Genomic DNA, 22582 nt, shown 5'->3' with positions numbered 1-22582 from the left:
GCCCGCAGAAGGTCGGCACGCCTGGCCTCGACCCTGGTGGGCTGGACTGAAGGAGGCCCCGCTCCTGCCTGCCGTCTGGCTCCAGGGAGGTCTCCTGGCCTGGCCCTGTGGGAGCTCTGCTCTCGTGCCTGCTTCTGGGGAGGCCCCTCCAGGAAAGCACCCGCGTGAGGAGCCGAGTGGGCTCTGCAGGACATGCTGGGGCAGTGGCCTCCCCCGGCCTGCCGTTCCCAGGTGGGTAGTTCCCCTGGAAGCTCCTCAGTCAGATGTCCCCTCCTGCCTGCCCCCCACCCCCTGCGGCTGTGTCAGCAGGCAGGCCAGGGCCGGCAGGCAGGGCCTGTGCACACGTGGCCTTGTGGAAGAGGGGGACTCAGTGGGGACAGTGTCCACAGTACCAAGGAGACGCCTCCCACGCCCCACCTCTTCTAAGCGAGAGCGTGGGCAGGGCTGAGGTGACCGAGCTGCTCTCCTGCCTGCACCTCCCGCGAGGAACCTAAGCTGCCCCGCCTGAGACGCCCCTCCGCGGCCGGCCATTTGGGGTGTTCTCTGAGTTGCACACTGAGCTCCCCTCCCTGGTGCGTTTCCGGTCAGTGTGGAGGGCTTGGAGTCACAGGCAGGTGGCCAGCTGGCAGGACATGAGCCTCTAGGGATCCAGGCTCTGGATCTGTCCAGCAGGCAGGGGCAGGCAGCACCCATCCTCCTCTGGAGAAGGGACTCTGCAGCCGAGACCCCCTGCTCTGTCCCTGGGGCATTGGTGACGTTTCTCCTGGGCGTGCCGAGATCCTGGAGGAAGGATGTGAACGCATTTCTCACAGCTTTGTCGAGGCGTGATCGTCACCGTGGGTCATGACAGTTGGTGCTGGGGTTTGGGTCTTGAATCCCCCCAGAGCCCGTGGGTTGAAGGCCTGGTCCCAGCCTGTGGTGCCACTGGGAGGTGGGGCCCAGTGGAGGGTAGAGCCTTGAAGAGGATCCTGGGACCCCCAACACCTCTCACCTCATTTCCCAGGTGCCCGAGTTGAACTGCCCTCCCCTGCTGCCCCCGGCTGAGTGACCGTGGACTGAAGCCTCTGAAACTGGGAGCCAAAATAAACCCTTCGTCCCATGCAGGTGGTCACCCAAGGTGTTTTGTCATGGCAGCCGAGAGCTGGCTGACACGGAGCGAGCCTGGAAGCTGGGCATAGTGACCTGTGGGCCATGTGCATGGTGGCACGCGTGGAAATGCCCTTCACGCCAGAAGCCCCCACCTGCTCTTGGACTCCGTCCCTCCCTCAGCCTCCCGCTGTCCTCCACAGACCTATGAACTGTTTTCTGTCACTTTGGACTGTATTTTTCAGAATTTTGGATGAATGACATCATACCGTATCTCCCTTTGGGGGATCAACCAACCTCCCTCCCTCCTCCCTCTCTCTTCCTTCCTTCCTTCCTTCCTTCCTTCCTCCCTCCCTCCCTTCCTTGTTTTTCGTTTCTTTTTCTCCCGTGCTGAGGTGGGGCCCGGGGGACGTGCCAGGCCAGCCCTCCTCCGTGGGGCTGCACCCTGGCCCTGGAGCCCAGCATGATTCTGTGATTCACCATGATGCTCCGGTCACTGCCGAGCGCTCTCCACCCTGGGGACAAGCATGGTCTGTCCTCGGTGCGCCTGCCGGGGCTCACGTGGACTGTCTCTGGCTCAAGCGTAGCAAACACAGCTGCTTCAGACCCTCCTTCACAGGTCTCCGTGTGGACAGGTGCAGAGAGCAGAGCAGGCTGTGAAGCAGCTCAAGAGCCCGTCCACACAGGGGACCTTGCTTTTATTGAGCTGTGCTAGTTCTTCCCCTTCTCCCCTGTGAATCTGGGTTTGACTGGCACCTTGATTGACAGCTATATTGGATCAATTTCCTTCCTCTCCCTGCAAAATGCACAGGAGGAGCACCCTGCAGTACTGATTCGTTAACTAGCAACAAGTCAACCTGAGGTTCACCTGCCACCATCAGGACATGCCCTTTAGGGGCTTGGGTCCCCCTTAAGGTCACCTGGTTTCTTCCCTGTAACGGCAAGATGGCTCCTGTTCCCTCACAGAGGGGGCTTCAAGTGGCATTGGGTGGGGCCCTAGCCCTCCCTGGTGCCCTAGCCCTGCTAGGAATGGAGGGTCTGAGCCTTGGGACATGCTGTGTCCATTCAGGCTGCTGTCCAGGGACTGCGCAGCAAATGTCTGTTGTGGACTTACTCCGGTTCCAAAGCCCAGAATGTGAGCTCAAGGTACCAACTCATCAGGTTCCTTTGAGAGCTCTTCTTGGCTTGCAGACGGACACCTTTGTGTGTCCTCGGTGGAAGAAACGAGGAGGCGGAGAGAGCAACTCTGTCCCTGCGGAGGCACCTGAGCTAATCGCTTCCCAGAGGCCCTGGCTCCCCGGCCTCACACAGGGACTGGGGTCTCCACAGGAGCTGGGGCAGATGTTCAGCCCATAGCAGTGGGCGTCCAACTGTGAGAAACTGCTGGACGGTCTGCAAGGTGACGGGGAGGCATGCGTGGCCCAGGGGTGGACATGAGTGCCGTTGCCCTGTGCCTCACCAGTGCTCCGCTTGGTCGGACTCTTGTTTCAGCCATGTGATCAGGCGTGCGCAGTGGCCTCGTGGTGGGGTGATCAAATCATGAAAGGAAAGCGCATTTCCCTGGTAACGATGCTCGGTGTCGTTTCATCTACTGATTTCCCACCAGAGTGTCTTCCTCAGTGAAGTTCTGCTCAGGTCTTTGGCTCATCTGTTAGATGGGTTGTTTAGATTGTTGAGTTTGAGGGGTCTCGGGACATCCTGGTCCAGCGGGTGACTTGCCTGGTCAAGTGGGTGCTCCTCCGTGTGGGGCTTGAGTTTGCCATACACTTTCCACCTTCGGGAGTTTTGAAGTTTGCTTTATTGTTTCTTCTGTGAACTCTGCTTCTGCCACTGTGTGTGAACCTCCGTGCCTCACCCAAGTCCCAAGGGCTCCTCTTGTGTTCCTTCTGGAAGTCTCTAGTTTTCGTCTTTATATTGGGGTCTCTGAACAGTTAGTTTTGTGTGGTTGTCAGGCACGGTCTGGGGGTGAGTGGGTTCTTTTTTGTTTTCAGTGTGCTCTTTATTCTAACACTTCTGGGTTCTGTCCCCACTAAGCTAATTGTCTTGGCCACCTTTTCAGAAAGTGAATTCACGGGGTATGGATGCGTCTGGGGGTCTCGTCTGTCCACCTGAACGCCGGCTCCACCTGCAGTCCGTAGCTGCCTGGGGGTCTCAGCCAACAGCGTAGTCCTTCCCTTGGTGGTTTTCATTTGTTTCAGAATTGTTTAAAATAATTCCATAGGTATTTTCAAGTCATCTCATTGATTTCTACCCAAAAAAAGGCCTGTTGAGATTCTGATCAGGGTCGTATTAGGTCGGCTGACCTGTTGGGGAGAGCTGACGCCTTAACGGTCACCTCTGGTCCATGGTCAGGGTGTATCTCTTCCTTTACTCAGGTCTTTAAATTCCCCTGCAGTACTTGGAAAATCTCTGTCCAGTGTCACCTGCTGTTGGCTAATCCGCCCGCCCAGCCTTCCTCTCCGATTTGCCCCGGGGCGGTTCCTCTCCTGTCTGCCCACCCCGATGTCCACTCTGCTGCTGTTGCCATCCTGTGCCCTTGGCTGCGATGGGCGGGGAGGGGTGTCACAGCCCACCAGGTCATCCCCTGCCATGGGCGGATGTGTATCTAGGGCTGGGGAACATGCCTGTGTTTGGGCCCCTGACCCTGGTTCAGAGCCTCCTGGGAAAAGACTGTCCTGTGGCGACGCTTTGCCCTCTCAGATGGTGACCACAGCTCTGGCTGGACCTGGGGAGGGTGGGCTGGGTTCACTGGGGAGGGGGTGGACGTTCCAGGAGTGGTTCACAAATATACAGGGACGCTGGGAAATCCTGCAGGTGTCCCTTCGTGAAAGTGGCCAGCGTCTTGAAGGGAAGTGGGCGAGGCTGAGGGTGATGTTTCCTGGGCTGGTCTTTTCCTTTCTCCATTTTCCAATATTTCTTGAATGAAGTTGGACGGCTTTTGTGATTATAAATTTTTTAAAATTTTAAAAAAAGAAAAGAAAAGGAAGAGCAGCAGGTCCTGCTGCCGGAGCGTCCCCGGGCAGGCTTGCCCTGCGCTGCCCACGCCCTCTCTCTTGCAGGCCTTGGGAACCGTCACTGCAGTGCCTGTCTCGGGTCCTCAGGTCAGCTCCCTGCAGAGGTTGGCGGGGCAGGGAGCGGCAGTGCTACCTCAGGTAAGCACCCCGGGTTTGGCCTGCTGGCTGGCCCACTGCCCCAGTCCCCAGACCCTGAGCACTGTTGTCTGGGTCCCTCCCTCTGGTGGCCCCTCCTGCCTCCCCTGCCTGTTGGTTAAAGGACACTTGGGACCAGGTCTTCACATTGTGGGGCCAGTTTTTCAGAGAAGTTAACGAGGTAATTTAGTGTCAGAGTTCAATAGAGGAAGCCAGGCCAGACCAGGTGGCCTAGAGAATGTCCAGGTGTGCCGCAAGCAGTGTTTCCTGACTAGTGGCTTCTGTTCTGGGTCACAGTCAGAGGAGTTTGGGAAGCATCATCAAACCCTGCCCCAGCGTGGCTGAGCACTTGCTGAATACACCCCAGCCCCTGCCCGTCCTGGGCTCTAGGAGGCAGGGGGCAGCTGCCCTGGGCTCTCGTCCCCATGGCAGCGTCCCCTGCATGCCCACCTGTGCTGGTCCATGGGGCCCTGCTCCCGAGAGGCTCAGGGTCTCAGGAGAACAGGCCCCTGCACCAGGGTGATCAACCTGGTGGGGAAGATGCACAGAGCTGGAGGCCCTGAGGTGGCCTGTGCCCACCAGGAGATCAGGAGGGCTCCCTGGGCAGGGGTTGAACCAGGCCTCAGGGTGGGAGGGTGCTGCAGGCAGGTGACAGCTGTCACGTGCGCACATCCTCTCACTACTCCTGGTCACAGGGAAGAGACTCAACCCAGGGGCATTGAGTGTCCTCTAACCCACCCAGGTCCAGGAAGACCCAGGGGGCTGCAGAGGACCTGACTGGAGCCTTGCCCTGGGACACGTGGCAGGCGTCTGCCGCTCGCCATCATCTCTCCTGTCCCCAGACTACTCGGGGTGACCCAGGTGCCAGGTAGTGGCACAGTTCAGTGGCCCCAGAGGAGCCCAGCAGAGTCACCTGGCTGAGAAGCAGAGTTGGCGGGCACAGTTGCAGGCCTGCTCCCGACCAGAGGGGACCTGGCGGCCTGGAGCCACCTGCACCTGCTCTCCCACTTCCCACTCCCTCCTCCCTGGCCCTCAGTGTTCGCTCGTTGGGCTGGAAGGAGCCTGCTGGGCCAGAGCGGCTCCCTCTGTGGTCACTGCCTGCCCAGTCAAGGCAAGTGGTGGACAGAGAGCACCAGGAGCCTCCGAGAGACCCTGGGCAGGTCCCGGGCAGTTCCAATGGCCTCCACTCCCCTCCAACATGGGACGTCTCAGAGCCAGGGCTGCTGGCTACTGCTGGGCCTTCATCACCTGCTGTGTCCATCTGTCTGTCTGACTGTGCATCTGTCCCTCTCTTCCAGGTTAGGCCAAAGACTCTGATTCCAGACAGCCTCCCCGTCACCCCGGGCAGGGACCGGCCACCCAAGCAGCCCCCAACATTCCAGAAGGCCACTGTGGTCAGCATCAAGAACCCTAGCCCAGCCCTCCCCACCGCCAACAACACCGTCAGCCATGTGCCAACGCCCGGCGGCCAGCCCCAGGCCCTCGCCGAGCCCACTGCCATCGCCTCGCCCCTGAGCAGCGCCGGGGTGGCCTATGCCATCATCTCCACCTCCCCCAGTAATGCTCCCGCCATCGCCCCCAGCACCGCCGTGCCCGTGGTCAGCGAGAGCCTCCAGGTGCAGCCCCTCCTCATCAGTGCCGACAGCAAGGTGAGTGCCCCCCAGGCCGGGGACCTGCCCACTCACGAGGCCCGGGGACACAGCTACGTGGCCAGACGCAGAAGGCCCCAGGCAGGAGGGACTGGCTGGCAGGTGGCCAGGTGGCCAGCGGATAAATGGATGTGGGTGGAGGGTGTGTGGGTGCAGGGAGGTGACGTCCCACAGGGGATGCAGGGCCAGAGTGACCAGGTGTGATGGCAGGAGGAGCCCCACTCGACAGGCCATGGACCAGCCAAGGGGACGGAGGAAGGAAGTGAGGCTGCGTGGGTCGACCAGGGCCGAGAGCCACTGGCCCACGCGGCAATCACCGGGTTCATGGGAACCACTGATGGAACCCAGGATGCTGCCCTCCTGCTGTCCACACCCTGGTGCCTCGCAGGACATCTCCTGTGGCTTCTCACCCAGGTTTAAAGCTGAACTTGATGTCCTCTCCCGGTTCCCCTCGGAGCTCCTGGTGGCCGTGCGGTTGGAGGCCTCTGGCCTCTTGGCCTCCGATCCCTTTGCCAGGCTGTGCCTCTGGCTCGGGGCTGATGCCCGTGGCGTCCCCCACATGAGTTGGTGCCATGTGGCCAGGGGACCCCATCGGTGCCTGCGTCCATTTCAGAGCTCATTCTGTTCTGGGCCCTCCCCCGACTGGCAGGACCCTCAGAGCCTGGAGTGGTGGTTGCCGTGGACGGCTGGTGTCCCCAGGTGTCCCCAAGTGTCCCCGATGCAGAAGGCTGCCTGGTGGACGTTCTCTGCCACCTGTTCTGCTGCGGCCCCCCGACGTGAGCGCTGGGCTGAACGCCTTCCGCTCCTTTAGTCAGCTCTCAGGCCTCGCGGTTGACTCCGAGTCCTCTGGTCACTGAGCCGAGCGGCGTCCTGTGTCCTCCTCGGGGCTGCTTCACAGCAGTCTCTCTTTCCTGCAGGAGAGTTTAATATTTTCCTTCCCTTGAACATAAAATGAGGCATTTTTCCCCTATACAGGAAATTTGGGGTTTTAAAAAATGTGATACGTGGAACAAAGAGCTTCCCCTGAGCCAGCAGAAAACAGAATACGTTTCTCTTCCCGCTCAGGAGCCAGACTCCTAAGAGTCACCTGTTCTCAGGGAAATAAAAGCCAAAGCAATTCAGGTGATTCGGCTGAGCCGGACCCTGGCGGCTGGCCTGGTGAATTCCTCTTCCCTGACCCAGGAGCCACGGAAGACAGCCAGCTCCCAGGCCCTGGCCAAAGTAAACAAAATAGCAACAACGCCGGAGACCGGTCCTGCCCAAGGCTGGCCGACCTGGTGCCCAGGCAGTCTGACCCCGCTACCCCTTCCCCAGCCCCCAGGGGCTTGGCCGGGCTCTCAGGGCAGAGCCCTGCCCCCCAGGCCTCAGAGGCAGTGGTCTGAGGAGGGTCGAGGGAAGAGTGAGACCCTCTGGGCCTCCATTCATTGGCATTTGAGCTAGGGATGGAGACCACCCTCCCTGGAGTCCTGTGGCTTGAGTCCTCACAGCCACCCTGAGGTAGGCACTGCCAGGGCCCACCCACAAGGAGGCTCAGAGAGGCACAGTGACCTCCTAAGGGCCACACAGCTAGGAAATGGTGGGACAGGGTTCGAACCTGGCACCTCCTGCCTCAGGTCCGGCACTTCTGCAGGACCCTCGTGATCAGGGGAAGCTCCGTCAGAGGTGCAGGCCCAACTCAGGGTGGGTGCAAACGCTTCCTCCTCTGTGACCTGCCCTTCAGGTTGCCCCTGGGCCCTCCGCCCCCCCTCCCCCAAGCTCCTCCCCCCTCCATGCCCCTCACCCCTCACCCCTGCCCACGTCTTGTAGGTCATTATTATCCAGCCTCAAGTGCAGTCGCAGCCCGAGAGCTCGGCAGAGCCGCGGCCGCCCACAGAGGAGCCATCTCAGGGAGCTCAGGCCACCAGGAAGAAGAAGGAGGACCCGCCCCCCAGCCAGGAGAGCCCCGAGGTAGGAGCGCCCTGGGGGTGCCTGGCCACGGTGGGGACAGCGTCACCTGGGGATGGTCCCTGCCTGCCATGGCGTGGCCGTCCAGTGTGGGGGTCAGGGGACTGCTGCCGACTGGAGACTCGGGTCCCTGGGATGCACTGGTGGTGTGGCAGTGTGGGGCAGTGGTGGGCACGGGTTCTGGTGCCCTTGATTCAGCCCGAGCACTGGCAACGGGCTCGGCAGGACTGCAGGCAGATCACGTGCGTCTTTCTGGGGGGCTGGAGGATGCTGGATGCCCCCCGATCAGGAGAGGTGCCACTGTCCCCAGAGCCCCAGCCATAGCCCAGCTGTCCTTGGGACCTTTAGCCTAGGAGAGGATGGGCTCCTCTGGGTAGCACTTGGGGCTAGCTCAGCCCCTGCCTCCTCTCTGCCCATGACCAGAGCTGAGGGTCTGGGGTCTTAGGACACATCGGAACTGAATCCTGGATGACCTGCATGCAGGCTGCCAAGATGGGGCTTTGTTCCTCAGGTACTGGGGAGCCATGGAGTGTCTTTGAGCAGGGGAGTGGTTTGAGGTGCACAGAAAGCCCCTGAGGTGGGCGCCTCAGTGTGACCCGAGTCTCCTGTGGTCCCATCCCCGGTGGTCTCAAGCCAGACCGTCAGTGCCCTGGCAGCATCTGAGCCCCTCCTGTGTGTGGTGGGCTCCTGGAGGTTTGGGGCTCCTGTGGTCTTCCAGAGGCTCCTCTGGGCGGGCTCTCTGTGGTCAGTTCGGATGTTCGTGCGGCAACTGTGCCTTTCACTGATGGTGTCATTGCCCCCAGCGACACCGAGGTGTGAGGAGTGTGACTCCTCCGGGGAACCTGAGGACCACGCGTCCGGGCGAAGACCCCCGTCACAGCTGCTTTTCAGAGAGGGCCACAGGGCCTTGCGCCGTGGGGCTCTGCCAGACGTGGGGACGTCCCCGAGGAGTCGGCCTGAGGAGCACTGGCTGCCGAGCAGCAGCCCAAGCCCCACGAGCCGGGCGGGCGAGACGTTGTGCAGGAGTGGGGATGGCTGTTGCTGAGGCTGCCGGGTGGGGCCAGGGCGCCAGGGCGCGGCTGCAGCAGCCCAGGAGAGGCATCAGAGACCTGGGGGAGCCCGTGACCCAGAGTGATGTCTGGACCCATCGGAGGGACACGTCAGTCACCCTCAACCCAGGGCAGTCACGAGGAGCCGGTGACGTCAGACGGCCACCACCCAGCAGCATGGGGTGGCGACGACCTGTGTGCCCCAGGGAGGTGCTGGGCTCCCGTCAGTGCAGCCCTCGGTGGGCACTGTGCACCAGGGCTGTTAGCCTGCTGTCAGAGGGGGACACAGGCCAGGAGGAGTGACCAGCCAAGCCGTGGCCACCAGGCCTTCTGACCCAGGAGACAGTTGTCCACTGTGCAGCTCTGAGAGGCCACCTCCACCTCTGGCCATGCAGGGACTCAGGCAGGGCTGAGGTGGAACTGCGGGACAGTCATGCAGAGCAGACTGCTGCCGGACTCCTCCCCGCTGGGCCTCCCAGCCCTTCCTCCAGATGAAGATGGTGGGTGGAGACCCCGCCTCTGGCCTTCCCAGGGTCTGGCGCTGGCCCCGCCCTGCCCACAGCACCCCTGAGGCATTCTGGAGTCAGTGCCCTGGGGACCGCTGTTGGGCAGCTCCCAGCCCAGTCTGCCACCCTCCTCTAGGAGCTGTGTGCTGGTCCCTCTGTCCTTCTCCCAGTCTGGCCATAAGCACGAGGTTGGCTTCTGTCTCCCACAGCAGAGGCCAGCCTCAGAACGCAGCTGAGCCCCCTCCAGGGAGGTGGGGGACGAGGGGCAAGAGCTGATGTCCATCTGCCTGACTGTCCTCCACGGTCAAGGGCACGGAAAAAGTCATCAGTCCACCTAGAACTTGGGAGGTGTTGCTCCGTGAGCCTTCATAGGAAACTGCTCTGGTGCCAACCCGGGCAACCCAGACGCAGCCCAGAACCTCGGCACCAGCATCAGATGCTGAGGAAAACGGCAGGACCGGGATGTCAGGACAGTCTAAGTTCACGCTCCGGTGACGTGTAGAACATTCACCGGTGGATGGAGAGGAGGCAGGGTGGGGAGGCAGGGAGGGGAGGCAGGGAGGGAGCTGAACTCTCTATCCCAGCGGAGGCCCTGAGTGAGGCGGGGACCACTTGGAGCCAGCAGTGCGGGAGGGGAGCTGTCTGCACAGCACAGAAGGAGGGGACGGTCCTGTTTGAGATGATGGGCAGGACCCAAGAGAAGTAGAGAAAGCCCCGCAGATGGGGACTCTGCATGCCAGCGGGGCAGCCGGTTCACGCACCTGTCCCTCCCTGGGCCCCAGGGGAACATGGCCCCCTTCATAATAGCAACAGGAAGATCAAATGCCCAGGAATAAATATAATAAAAATATTCAGTACCTAACTGAGGCCAAGTTCAAAACCCCTGAAGCGTAAAAAAGGACAGAGGGACCCTGGCTTTGGGTAGGAACATGATGATGTGAACTTGTCCTAGGTCATTTATGATCTTAACGTCATCCCAGTACATATGGCAGCGCCCCCTCGTTCTCGGCCACCAGCGACACTTCTCAACTTTCCATGAAAAAGTGAGAGGGTCATTGCGCACCGGCTAGAGAGAGGGGGAGGCCAGGAGGCCTGACCACAGAAGGGACTAGAGGCCCTGCGCAGCCTGATGACCACACGCGCAGCAGCAGCCCAGGGGAGGCGGAGGCTAGGACGAAGTCAGCCCAGAGATAGACCTACGTGACAGTTCAGTATTCAGTCAGCAGAGGGGAGAGGCAGCGTGCAGGGAGACGGTGTGGAGAGGGGTAGCCATCTGGGAAAAGACCAGCAACCCATGCATAATGCCCTCTGTGCCAGTCTGTATCCCAAAGGGGTCAAAACTGTAGATATAAACTGTAGGCACTAAAATAATCAAGTGGCCTTACTGTGGGGTGCAGTGTGGCCCAGTGATCCCAGCAACTTGGGAGGCTGAGGGGGAGGAAGGTTCAAGGCCAGCCTCAGCAGCTTGGCCAGAGAAACTCTGGTCTCAAAATCCAAAAGACTGCAGAAGAAACTACATACATTTTTATAAATTAACATGTCAAACAAAAGCCCAGCCTCCGGGTGCAGGAGACCCACTCCTGACCAGGGTGCTGAGCAGAGCAACCCCTGGCCTGCAGGGAGAGGACGGTGCCGAGGAGACACCTGCGGAGAGCCTTGGGCAGGGGCCAGGGTGGGGGCAGCTGCCCTCCGTACAAAGCCTCTCTCCCTTGTGCTGTCCCCTGAGCCCATCACCCCATGACAAATCCCCACGGGGACTTCCTGCAAAATGCCTGACGACTCCTCAAAACCACGCAGGTCGCTAAAAACAAGGAAATCTGAGAAACTGTCCCAGCCTGGAGGTGGGAGGGGGGTGACCCAATGTCCTCTGGGATCCTGGGACAGAAGACAAACGTTGACTAGAAGTTGGGGCAGGCGGAGTGTGGCCTAGCGGCGGAGCGCTGGCCCGGGCTCCATTCCCAGCACTGAGCGAAAAAGAAAACAGGTGGTCAAGGAGCCAGGGCCGCTAGTAATAATCACATGTCAAAACCAGTGGCTGCTGCCGTGGGTGGCCTGGACAGGTGAGGGCCACGGCTCTCTGATTCCTCTCACAACCACCTGGGCCTCAGAAGAATCTGGAACTTACAAATAAGCCAGCCCCAAAGTCAAGTCAAAGGATGGAAATAGGACCCTGGAACATAACGCGCGTCCTGTCGCGACAGATGCATGTTCAGTCAGGGGCATGTATTGAGCGCCTGCTGTGTGTCGGGCGCTGCTAGTCACTGCGTGGTCCCACAGCCGGGCAGCTGCAAGGGCCTCGCTTGCACCAAATCCTCAGGCACTGGCTGCCCACCTTGCCATGACCCATCCTGCCCACCACCAGGAGGACAGGAAGGCTGCGGCAGGCTGGGCTCTTGGCTGCTGCCCGCCACCGCAGAGGAGCACAGCATGCTGCCCCCTCAAGTCCCCTCGGGCAGGTCAGACTGAGTCCTGTCGTATTGAGACGCGTGCAGATGAGTGGAGTGTCCGCACGTGTGCAGGAGACGGAGGACACGCAGGGACAGTTCTCCACTTGCTGGAGGGGGCGCAGGGCTGAGACAGGGCCCGGGGAAGACGCTCGGTGAGCTGGTCAGGTGCTGGCTGGAGTTTCCAGTGCCGCTAGGGCCAAGGGTGTTCGGCGTATTGATAACAAACACACAGGACGGACGGGCCACGGCGGAGCCTGGTGTGGGTGCTCGGAGCTGGCCATGCAGTCCATGCCCGCCGCTGTCCCCACAGAGCCCCTCTAAACCCACCTGGTGGTCTCGGGAGTCCCGTTCCCTGGAGGTTCCTGGGAGCTCTCCTGGCATCCGGAGCGCGGCTGTGGAGGAGGAGCTCAGGGTCGGGTTCGGAAGTGGAGGCCATGTTAACCCGTCCACCCCTTTCCTTCCCACAGAAAGTCGCCTTCATGGTAGCCCTGGGCCTGGTTACCACGGAGCACCTGGAAGGTAAGGGGCAGCAGGCAGGGACTGACCACGAGGCAGAGCGCGGGGCGGGCGTCCTAGGAAGCAGCGGGTTTAGGATGCGCCTCCTTCTAGGAAAGGCCTTTGTCCCCAGGCCGGCCTTTGTCCCCAGAGACGAGCCGGAGGAGAGATGCACTCAGTCCCCAAGCTCCAGAGCTGCAGGGACCCACTGTGGCACTTCCTGTTCCTGTGTAGACCACTGCAGGGTGTGGGTGCTGGGTGGACAGCAGCTGCAGAGCAGGGGCCAGCCTGCCCAGGGTTGGGTGGGCACCGAGGACCCATGGCCACTGTGTCTCTGTCCCTCCAGAAATCCAGAGCAAGCGGCAGGAGCGGAAGAGGAGGAGCACAGCCAACCCCGCCTACAGCGGCCTCCTGGAGACCGAGGTGGGGACCTGGGGCAGCCACCTTCCCCACCGCCCCCATCTGTCCCTCCTAGAGGGCCCAGGGTGGCCCACTCCCTCCACTCCTGGTCCAGAGTCACCTGAGGGAAAGATGCAGGAGGCCAGCCCAGTCCTGTGCCTGCCCACTCATGACCCCACTCATGGCCCTGACACCAGGCAAGAGATGTCCCCTCCTCCAAATCCACCCCAAACTCAACACGGCCTCAATGTCCACAGCAGCTGGACGAGGTGGTGCAGAGGCTTGGAAGGCCAAAGGTCCCCAGACCACTGGCCCCTGCCTGGCACATGCCCAGGGAGAAACCCAGTCCAGAATGAGACTCCTCTGCCGTTTGAATTGAAGTCCAGATTCTCAGGTTCCAGTCTCCCCATTGTCTCCAAAGGCCAGCTACAGAGTCCAAGCCAGTGTCCTGAGAGACGCGAGGTCCCCAGAGGCCAGTGTGTGGCACATGCCAGATTTGAGCTCTGCATGGTCCAGAGGGAGGGTGAAGAGAAGCCATTGCGTCCCTCCAGGGAGGGGCCACTCGGCCACGTGTCCTGAATCTGCGTTTGTGGACTTGACCTGCAGGGAGGGCTCTCCTCTGGGGCAGTGGTCAGTTCTGGCCCTGCCACCCTCTCACCGTCCCTCTGCTCCTGTTCCCAGGACATGCCCAAGCCTGCAGTTCCAACCCACTTACGTGCTCTTGGGTCTCCTGGGCAAGCCCTGTCCCCAGACATGGCGGCCTTTCTTTAGAAGGCCACTGAGTGGCCACTGACCACCAGTCCTGTGTGATCAGGGCCCCTTCCCTTTGCTTTGCTGGTCAGTATGACCACCTGATGCCCCGTGAGCAGAGCCTTGGCCTGGACTCCCAAGTCTGCGGCCAGTGCCACCTCTTCGCCAGTCAGCAGGCGGGCAGCCCCTTAGTCTTGGGCCAGGATGTAGCCCCGGGGCAGCCCGCCCACAGCTCCTCCTTGGCTTGGAACATGGCCTGGCCAGGGGGAGACCAGCTTAGAGCCAGTCACTCAATTCTAAAACCATCTTCCCACCAGAACCCCGAGGCCAGGACTGGGGCCACCCTTCTGGATGCACAGCAGCCTCCACAGCAGGGAGGCTTTGGGCTATGCGCAAGGAGGCCCCTGTTGCCCTGCCTGACCCCAGAGCTAGCCGAGGGAGCGCCCAGAGGGCAGGTGGAGAGCCAACTTTGGGAGCAGAGGGTGACGGCCCCTGCAGGGCAGAGCCTTGGCAAAGCCCCCTCTCCACCGACTGCCGTCAGCCCCAGCTCTGGTCTGTGTCTGCCTCTGGCCCAGGTTCCGCCTAGCGTCTGGGGCCACTGGTGGAAAGCTGGGCCTGGAGGGTCCTGGGCAGGGGCAGCGGGCCCAGGAGGGCTCCAGACGAGGGGGTGTTGGGTTTTGTGTTCTGTCCTGCAGAGGAAGCGACTGGCCTCCAGCTATCTCAACAACCCCCTGTTCCTCACAGCGCGAGGTGAGTGGCAGCCTGGGCTGCAGCCTCTCAGCTGCTCCGGCACAGGGCAGGGCGGGACCTGGGGCTGGACCAGGCAGTTCCCATCCTCCTCTGTGGCCTTGGCCTGAGCACCAGGCAGGTGGCACAGCAGAGGTGCCGTTGATCCTGTCGGACGGGGAGGGCAGCATCTCTCAGCACAGGAGGCCCAGGAGTGGGGACAGGCAGCAGCTGAGGTCATGCAGGTCTCTGCCCTGCCGTTGGGTGGACAGAGGACTAGGGCCTGTGATGCCAAAGGCCACCCTGGCAGGCCCCGCCCCCACAGGGGTCTGTGACCTGCGTGGAAGAGGATGTGGGAGGGGCCCATCCCACCTGGCACCACCTGCTGTGGCCCGTGCATAAGCCAGCACTGCTCCTGTGCCCAAGTGGCCAGCTCAGGCACTGTCTGCCGCAGACAAACTGGACAGCCCTGGAGAGAGCCGCTCAGACACCCCCAGCTGGGCCAGGGGCTCTCGGCCCTCACCTTCCCACCCCCACCCCCAGCCTGCAGCCGGCAGTGAGAGCCCAGGTAGGGTAGGAGCCTCGTCCCCTGCCCAGCTCTGCCGCGGGCTCCCTCTGCAGGACAGGCGGGCCAAGCCTTCAGTAAGGCGCCTGGCTGGAATGGCGGGGACCTGACCTGAGGCCTCGGTCCCAGTTTCCAGTAGACCCTTGCATGCTCTGCCACCTCGCCCACAGCAAGAGCCCCGAGAACCACACCACAAACATGCCCACAGCAGGGACCTCGCTCTTCTCAGAAAACCCAATGGCCCTGACGGCAGGAGATGGCCACCTGCTCTCAGGATGACATGTGTGTAGCACACAGGGTCACCTCCTTGGGCCTTGGTGACCTTATTTGTAACATGGGCCCATAACTCTCGCAGCTGGGCCACTGGAAGCGGCTGAGAGCCTCACGACAGGCTGATCATTCCGCTGACACATTTGCAGAAAAGGAGCCATTTTTATGTCCATTAAAATGCAGTTTGAGGGGCTGGGGACATAGCTCGGTTGGTAGAGTGCACAAGGCCCTGTGTTCAACCCCAGCATCGCACACACACACACACACACACACACACCGCGACTTGGCAGTGCCTACTAGAATGGGGACAGGCAGCAGCTGAGGTCATGCAGGTCTCTACCCTGTCAATAAAGGACTGAGGATCCCCCCAACAGCTCACTGCCCCTGGAAGGTCCTGGTGTCAGGGACCCTTCCTCCTCATGCTCCAGGGGAGGACGCAGGCATCACTGGGCCTTGCGATACTCCCATCCTGCCCTGGGGCAAGAGCCCTGCCACACTAGGCCTCAGAGAGCCCAGTCCTGACTGTGCCCCTCCAGTGCCCACTAACCTGTTCTCCGCCCTTCCTCCCTGTGCCAGCCAATGAGGAGCCCTGCTGGAAGGTACGTGCCCTCACATCACACCTGGGGGTGGGTGTGTTCCACACAGTCCCGGTGGCAGTCCTCCTGGGAAGGGGTGGCCCTGGAGTGCAGCAGGGCCCTCACCTCTGCCTTCGGTGCTCAGGACCCTGCCCAGCACCACGCCTGCTTTCCTCCTGCCAGGCGGAGCCGGGCATTGCCACAGTGCCAGGTGGCCAGACTCAAACAGGAGCTCTCCCTGCCTGGTCCTGAGAGGGCGGGGACCCTGGGAGCCACAGAGGCCCCAGGAAGAGCCAGTCTGGGTGCCAGCTGGCCTCTGCCCTGGCTCTGCCCAGCCTTGCTGTGTGGCCCTGGGCAATCTTTCTGAGGACTTTGTAATCCCCAGGGTCTTACCTTCCATGCCCACACCTCTGATCCTGAGACCACCCCTGACCCATACAGCGTGTCCCTGCTTCCCAAGACACCGGCTGGCCGGGGACTTATTCCCAGGCATAGCCTCAGGACATGTTCAGTCTGTTCACAACCTGTGACCTCATCCCAGATGAGCCCCTGGCCCACGTGCTGTGCTGGACAAGCATTCCAGCCAGTTCTGAGGGGCTGTGGTGGTTTCCATGGGGGCCCCGCCACAGTGCCCACTGATACCTGTGGACCTGGCAGTGTGTCTGGACACCTGGTGCTCAGCCCAGGCAGACATGGGGACAGGAAGCCCAAGCTGCCGCCTAGTCCCCAGAAGCCCTGTCCTGGAGGGGCCTTGGCTTTGAGGCAGGACACCGGATGTGGGTCCCAGCTCTGCCCCCAGTTCACTGTGTGGCCCCAGCAGGTGTCTCACTCTTCCTAGGCCTTTGCATTGAACGAGGGGTGCAGAGGGGCCTTGTCTGTGGTGCCAGACCTCGGACATCTTTGGTATCCAGGGCCTGGTGGTGTGGGCTGTCCCAGACCCCAGCCCTAAGTTCGGAAGCTCCGTTGATGCATGACCTGTGTGTGGGTGGGGGCGGGGGGTCCTGTGGGTGGCAGGAGTCAGATTTTGCAGGTGGTGGGAACTGGTTGTGAAGCCCCTGCACCCACAGAGTGTTGGTGCAGCAGCCAGCCGGCTGGGAAGGGGACTCTGTCTCTGCAGAGTGTGGCAGGCCATGTGGGAAGGACATCTGAAGGGCCTTCTTTCCTTACTGTGGGGCTGGCACGGAAGAGCGCCTTGTGTGTCTGTCCTTCTCAGGCCCCAGAGAGCACGGGGCGGCAGTGTCCACCACACAAATGTGGGAATGGGTGTGTGACTCCCCCAGGTCTGTGTCCCAAGCTGGACAGACACGCTACTGAGAGGGTTTCAGGTCAGCCGCCCAGGCCCCCCAGGATAGGGGACCGTCCCTTAGGCTGCAGCAGGACACCCTTCCCTGTACACACCTGGAAGACTCCACTACTGGGCCGCGTGGCACTGACTCGAGCACCCCTGCCCTTGGTCAGCCTGGCCCAGTGGATGCCCTAGTGTCCTGCCTGTCAGGCTGCCGTGCCTCCTTCTGGGTCCAGGAGTGTCCCTGCACAGTCACCCGCAGAGGCCTGTCCCTCCTCTCCCCGAGCCACCTCCGCACTCCTTTTCTTTCAGAGCGAGATCACCCAGGATGAGCACTGTGCCATCTGTAAGCGAGGGGCCAGCCTGCAGCCCTGCGGCACCTGCCCGGGGGCCTACCACCTCAGCTGCCTGGATCCGCCCCTCAAGACGGCACCCAAGGGCGTGTGGATGTGCCCCAGGTGCCAGCAGAAGGTACAGGCGCACCCTCCGCCAGTGCCCTGGGTGGTCGGCGGTCGGCAGCGGCAGGGAGGGCAGAGGAGGGGCCTGGGTGTCGGGCCTTCTCGACCCTGGCACAGCTGGTACCTGGGACCCTTGTTACAGGGTTTAATCCTGTGAATTGTGGGTGTTAACAGCGACCTTGGCCTTGACCAGGGGAGAGACCCAGAAGGTCCTGCCAACATGCAACTTTTCTCCTTTCAACTTCTCTGAACCAGGCCAGTGTGGCCACTGTCCCCTGGTCACCCTGGGGAAGCTGGTCAGGGTGTGGGCATTCCCAGAGCCACACAACCAGGGTTGGTCTGCCTTCTCATCTCTCCGTCTGCCCTCCAGGCCTTAAAGAAAGACGAGGGTGTGCCCTGGACCGGCATGCTGGCCATTGTGCACTCCTACGTCACCCACAAGACAGGTAAGTGGCCCTGGGGGGAGGGGCCTGCCTCCCCTCCCCCACGCAGGTGCTAGGTTTACGTGGGACCTGGAAAGGCTGGGGTCCAGACTGTTCAGGGTCCGAGCTCTGAGGAGAGGGACCCTGGAGCGAGCACCTGGGTCCCTGCATCAGTGCCGGGAGGGCAGGGCCTGGTTCTGCCTCCTGCTTCTGCTCCTGGCCCAGCGGCCGCTGCCCTCTCCCTAGTGAAAGAAGAGGAGAAGCAGAAGCTGCTGCGGCGGGGCGGCGAGCTGCAGAGCGAGCGCCAGCAGCTGGAAGAGCGCGACCGGCAGCTGGCGTCCGCAGTGAAGGTGCGTGGTGGCGGGTGGTGCTGCCCGGGAGCCCAGGGAGAGCTGGGGCCTTACTGCCCTTTAGGAGCCCAGGAGAAGAGAGACCCTCACCCAGAGAGCCTGTAGGTGGAGGACGCGGCTCTGATGCATTCAATATATAATTGTCATGTCCTTGAGGACATCTGGCCCTGCCCCTTCTCAGCTCTTTGATCTTGGCCAGGCCCACCCTGCTCTGACCTCTGTTTCCTTCTGTGTGAACCCCTCCTTTATGGGGTGTGATGACAAGATGACGAAGACGGTGGTGGTGCTGAGCTTGGTGTGATTATTGGTGATCCTGGTGGGGATGGTGGTGGTGGTAATAATGGTGATGGTGATGGTTGTGATGGTGGTGATGTCATGGTAATGTGATGGTGATAATGGTGGTGATGGTGATGGCGGTGTGGTGGTGGTTGGTGGTAATGGTACATTGGTAGTGGTGCTGTTTGTGGTGGTAGTAATGATACTGTTATCGGAGGTTAGGGTTGGTATGATGGTGGTGGTAAGGTATGATGATGGTTATGGTGTGGCTTTAGTGGTAATGGTATGTGATGTTGATGGTAGGGTGGTGGTCGTGGTGGTAATGGTGGAGGTGATAGTGGTAATGGTATGGTATTGATATAATACCATTACATCAATGGTATTAGTAATGGTAGTAGTAATGGTGTAATGTTGGTAGTGATGGTGGTGATGGTATGGTATTGGTATTATGGTGATGGTGGTGGTGGTGGTGATGGTGGAGGTGATAGTGGTAATGGTATGGTAGTGATGGTGGTGATGGTATGGTATTGGTATTATGGTGATGGTGGTGGTGGTGGTGATGGTGCTGGTGGTGATGGTGATGGTGATAATGGTATGGTAGTGATGGTGGTAGTGGTAGTGGTAATGGTGTGATGTTGATAGTGTTGGTGGTGATGGTATGGTATTGGTATTGTGGTGGTGGTGGTGGTGATGGTGGTAGTGGCAGTGATGGTGGAGGTGGTGATGGTGGTGGAGGTGATAGTGATAATGGTATGGTAGTGATGGTGGTAGTGGTAGTGGTAATGGTGTGATGTTGATAGTGATGGTGGTGATGGTATGGTATTGGTATTATGGTGGTGGTGGTGGTGGTGGTGATGGTGGTGATGGTGGTAGTGGCAGTAATGGTGGAGGTGGTGCTGGTGGCGTCGATGGTGGTGATGGTGGTGGTGATGGTGATGGTGGAGGTGATGGTGATAATGGTATGGTAGTGATGGTGGTAGTGGTAGTGGTAATGGTGTGATGTTGATAGTGTTGGTGGTGATGGTATGGTATTGGTATTATGGTGGTGGTGGTGGTGCTGGTGGTGATGGTGGTGGTGATGGTGATGATGGTGGTGGTGATGGTGGTGGTGGTGATAATGATGATGGTGATAATGGTGATGGTGGTAGTGGTGGTGCTGGTGATGGTGGTGATGGTGGTGGTAGTGGTATGGTGATGATGATTATGATGATGGTGATAGTGGTGGTGGTGATAGTGGTGGTGGTGATGATGGTGATGGTGGTGGTAGTGACGATGGTATGACGGTGTTGTATTATGGTGGTGGCAGTGCTGTTGGCGGTGGTGGTGGTAGTAGCAGCAGTGCTGGGGCCTAGAGAAGCTCTTTAAGTGCAGTGTCTCCCCAACCCTCTCAGTAGCTCTGCTATTCCTAGCACGATGGGAAACAGGGTGTCGTTATTTACACCAGCAGCCTTTGGCCAGAGCAGAGGGACGTCCTCCTAGGCCTCATTCCCACTGCGGATGGCGTCACCGTGTGTGGTGCACAGAGGCTAGGGAGGGCGGGGAGGCTGGCTGGCTGGAAGGTCCCATGCTGAATGTGCTCCTCCACCCCACGCTCTGCAAGCCCTTGGGGTCTGGCTGGGTCTTCTCTCCTTGTCCCTGCTGCCTGGCTGGCTCCTGAGAGGCCCTGTGCCTCTTTGTTCCAGGACTTTGCAGTGGAAGGGAGGGGCTTTGGGAGGGTGGCAGGGGCAGCTGCCAAAGGACACCTGTGGAGGTCAGTTCTGAGACCCTCTCCCTGACCCCTCCCCCTCCCCCTCACAGAAGTGCTTGGAACTCAAGACCAGCCTGCTGGCCCGCCAGAGGGGCACCCAGTCATCGCTGGACCGCCTCCGGGCCCTCCTGAGACTGATCCAGGGCGAGCAGATGCTCCAGGTTGCCATGGCAGCCACCAGCCCCACCCCGCTGCTGGCCGGGCCCTGGACCAAGCCCTCAGCAGCCACCATGCGCTCCACCCTTCAGCACCCCCAGGGCCACAACTGACCCTAGGGACCTATCTTCAGCCCATGAAAGTCATTGGGACCCTGCTCACACGACCTGGGGGTTCTGTCGGCCTTAATTCATAAACACTGAATTTCAGACAAAAATAAAACCAGACAGAAAGACCACGGAGAGAAGGGAGGAGCCAGGCCGGCATCCCAGAGCCGGAGGGGGTGAAGCTGAGTCCGCCCCTCCCCAGTAGGAGGGACCACCTGGAAACCAGGTGGGGGTGACGGACTAGGGCACAGCCCCCATCCTCAGTTGTCCTCAGCCATCCCTGGGCTGCCCTGGCCTCCATCTTCCAGGCCCAGCCTTCTCTGTGACCTCATGCTGCCCCCTGGGAGAGGGAGGCACAGGCAGCCAGCACCCGGCCACGGAGAGTGGCACCCAGGCCTGTGGGGAGGACAGCGAGGTCGCAGTTAGCTGAGTAGTAGGTAGTTGGGTTGAGCCGTCTGGCGAGACGTGGTAGCAGATCTAGGTAGTTCTCCAGCGCCCGCAGGGCATGGCCGCACTTCGTGCCTCTCCAGCACCCGGCCACGGCAGCTTCCTATCAGTATTATTAGGTGAAGAGTCGCAGCTATTGAACTTGAGACTGGGAGGGGCTTCCCTGGGGACCAGCACTGCCTGTGGCCGTGGAACACGCGCCTCGCCGTCCCCCCGCCCCGTCTTGCCCACCGTCTGGACTCTTTTGCTACCGATGTATTTTTCTCATGGAGTTTTTGGGCAAGATGGGACAGAGCCATGCAGGGGGCGTTTGGCAGATCTGGGGTTTGGATCGAAGCCTCTCTCCTCCACCGTCCCGCCTTGCCAGTGCAGACACTATGCCAAAAAATACCTTACATTTCTGTGTGGCGCTCCTGTGGTGGGGTGTCTAGTGGGGGCTCACTTCTCTCTCTGCGCCTGGTAGTCTCTGCTTCCAGGTTCCAATAGGCAACCTCCCCTGGGAGGCCGGACTGGAGCCACCCAGAGGGGTTTTGAAGAACTGGGTGAAGGGTGTGGGGTGGAACCAGGGGCGGTGGCCCTGGGGGTTGGTCCCTGGAGACTGGAGAGCCCCTGCCTCCCGCTTCCCCTCGCTAGCAGAGAGCCCAGGGGCCCCAGCATCTCTCAAGGGCTCCCCGTCCCCGGGGCCTGGCCAGTCCCAGCGCCCACCAGCATCCCCAGCCTGAGGGACTCAGCACAATGGGCTCCGCCCCGCATATCACACAGTGCGCGTGGGCCCGCGGTGGTGGGGGCACAGCCACGAGCCACGCGCAGACACGGGTGCAGAGCCCGGGCGGGCGGAACCCGCAGCCTGCCGCCACCCCTCCTGCCATTTTCACGACTCCGGGAGAAACTGTGCTGTACGATACAGATCTATTTTAATACACTCAACACTGGGTTGAACAAGATTTTTTATATTCTTTTATTGATGAACAAAGTGAGCCACGAGGCGCCCTCTATATTGGTTACCCTGCCGTCCTGCTCCGCGGCCGTGGTGTGAATGAGTGCGGGCTCCTCTTCCTTGGTTTGCTTTTCTCCTCCTTTGGTTGGATTGGGTTTTTAAAAACCATCACGTGAGGACATGAGAGGTTGGACCGGGAGGGGTAGCTGCCCCCCTGTCTTGAGACTTAAGTGTTTTTTGGACCAAGGAGCACCGCCCAGTGGGTAGTGAGGTAGAGATCAGTGCTTGTCGTCGTGTGCCTGTGTAGCTTCCCTCTGAACAGCGCATTAAACTCCCTTGATGATTCCATCCCTGTGGTCCTGGTGTCCTTGCCTGGCACTGCCAGGTGGGCGTTGGAGACGCCGAAAACCGGGGTGTTGCCCGCCAAGCTGGCCCCATCCCAGCCCTGCGGGCAGCAGGTGTCCCTGTTGGGCCAGGGCTGGAGGGGAAAGTTACAGGACGCTTCGGCCATTGTGGAGCCCAGGGCTCCTCTCTGCCCAGCTGCTGCTGCCCAGCTCCTTCCCATTGCTCAGGGCACAGAGGCCCCCACCGCTGGCCTGGAACCTACTTGTGGCCTTGGAGCCATCTGCCAAATGAAGTTAGACCCCCTAGTCCAAGCTCCAGGCACTGGGCAAGCCTCGAAATGGCCCTGGGGGTCAGGGGGCATGCCTGGTCAGCAGCTGTGGCCCAGAGGGTGGGTCAAATGCCAAAGCAACCACCTGCAGGAGCCCCAAGAATAGAGGCACCC

General features: G+C 60.8%; 1 protein-coding gene across 3 annotated transcripts in view; it reads left to right on the top strand.

The window, feature by feature from the left end:
- PHF21B (PHD finger protein 21B) overlaps positions 1–22137 on the top strand; it is a 66306-nt gene extending 44169 nt beyond the window's left edge. For all 3 annotated transcript variants that reach the window (XM_081311837.1, XM_081311838.1, XM_081311839.1), the window contains 11 exons: positions 4146–4238; positions 5534–5884; positions 7691–7831; positions 12298–12349; positions 12672–12748; positions 14170–14224; positions 15612–15634; positions 17208–17366; positions 17724–17799; positions 18022–18125; positions 20199–22137. In XM_081311837.1, the coding sequence (XP_081167963.1) occupies positions 4146–4238; positions 5534–5884; positions 7691–7831; positions 12298–12349; positions 12672–12748; positions 14170–14224; positions 15612–15634; positions 17208–17366; positions 17724–17799; positions 18022–18125; positions 20199–20417 (1350 nt within the window). In that variant the 3' untranslated portion in view covers positions 20418–22137. The remainder of the gene's footprint in view (positions 1–4145; positions 4239–5533; positions 5885–7690; positions 7832–12297; positions 12350–12671; positions 12749–14169; positions 14225–15611; positions 15635–17207; positions 17367–17723; positions 17800–18021; positions 18126–20198) is intronic.
- The last annotated feature ends 445 nt before the right edge of the window (positions 22138–22582 follow it).

The sequence above is a fragment of the Spermophilus citellus genome, assembly GCF_964194105.1.
Source record: "Spermophilus citellus genome assembly, chromosome: 10".
Classification (NCBI taxonomy): domain Eukaryota; kingdom Metazoa; phylum Chordata; class Mammalia; order Rodentia; family Sciuridae; genus Spermophilus; species Spermophilus citellus.
The sequence above is the reverse complement of the archived record's forward strand: the minus strand, read 5'-3'. Positions and strand labels throughout refer to the sequence as shown.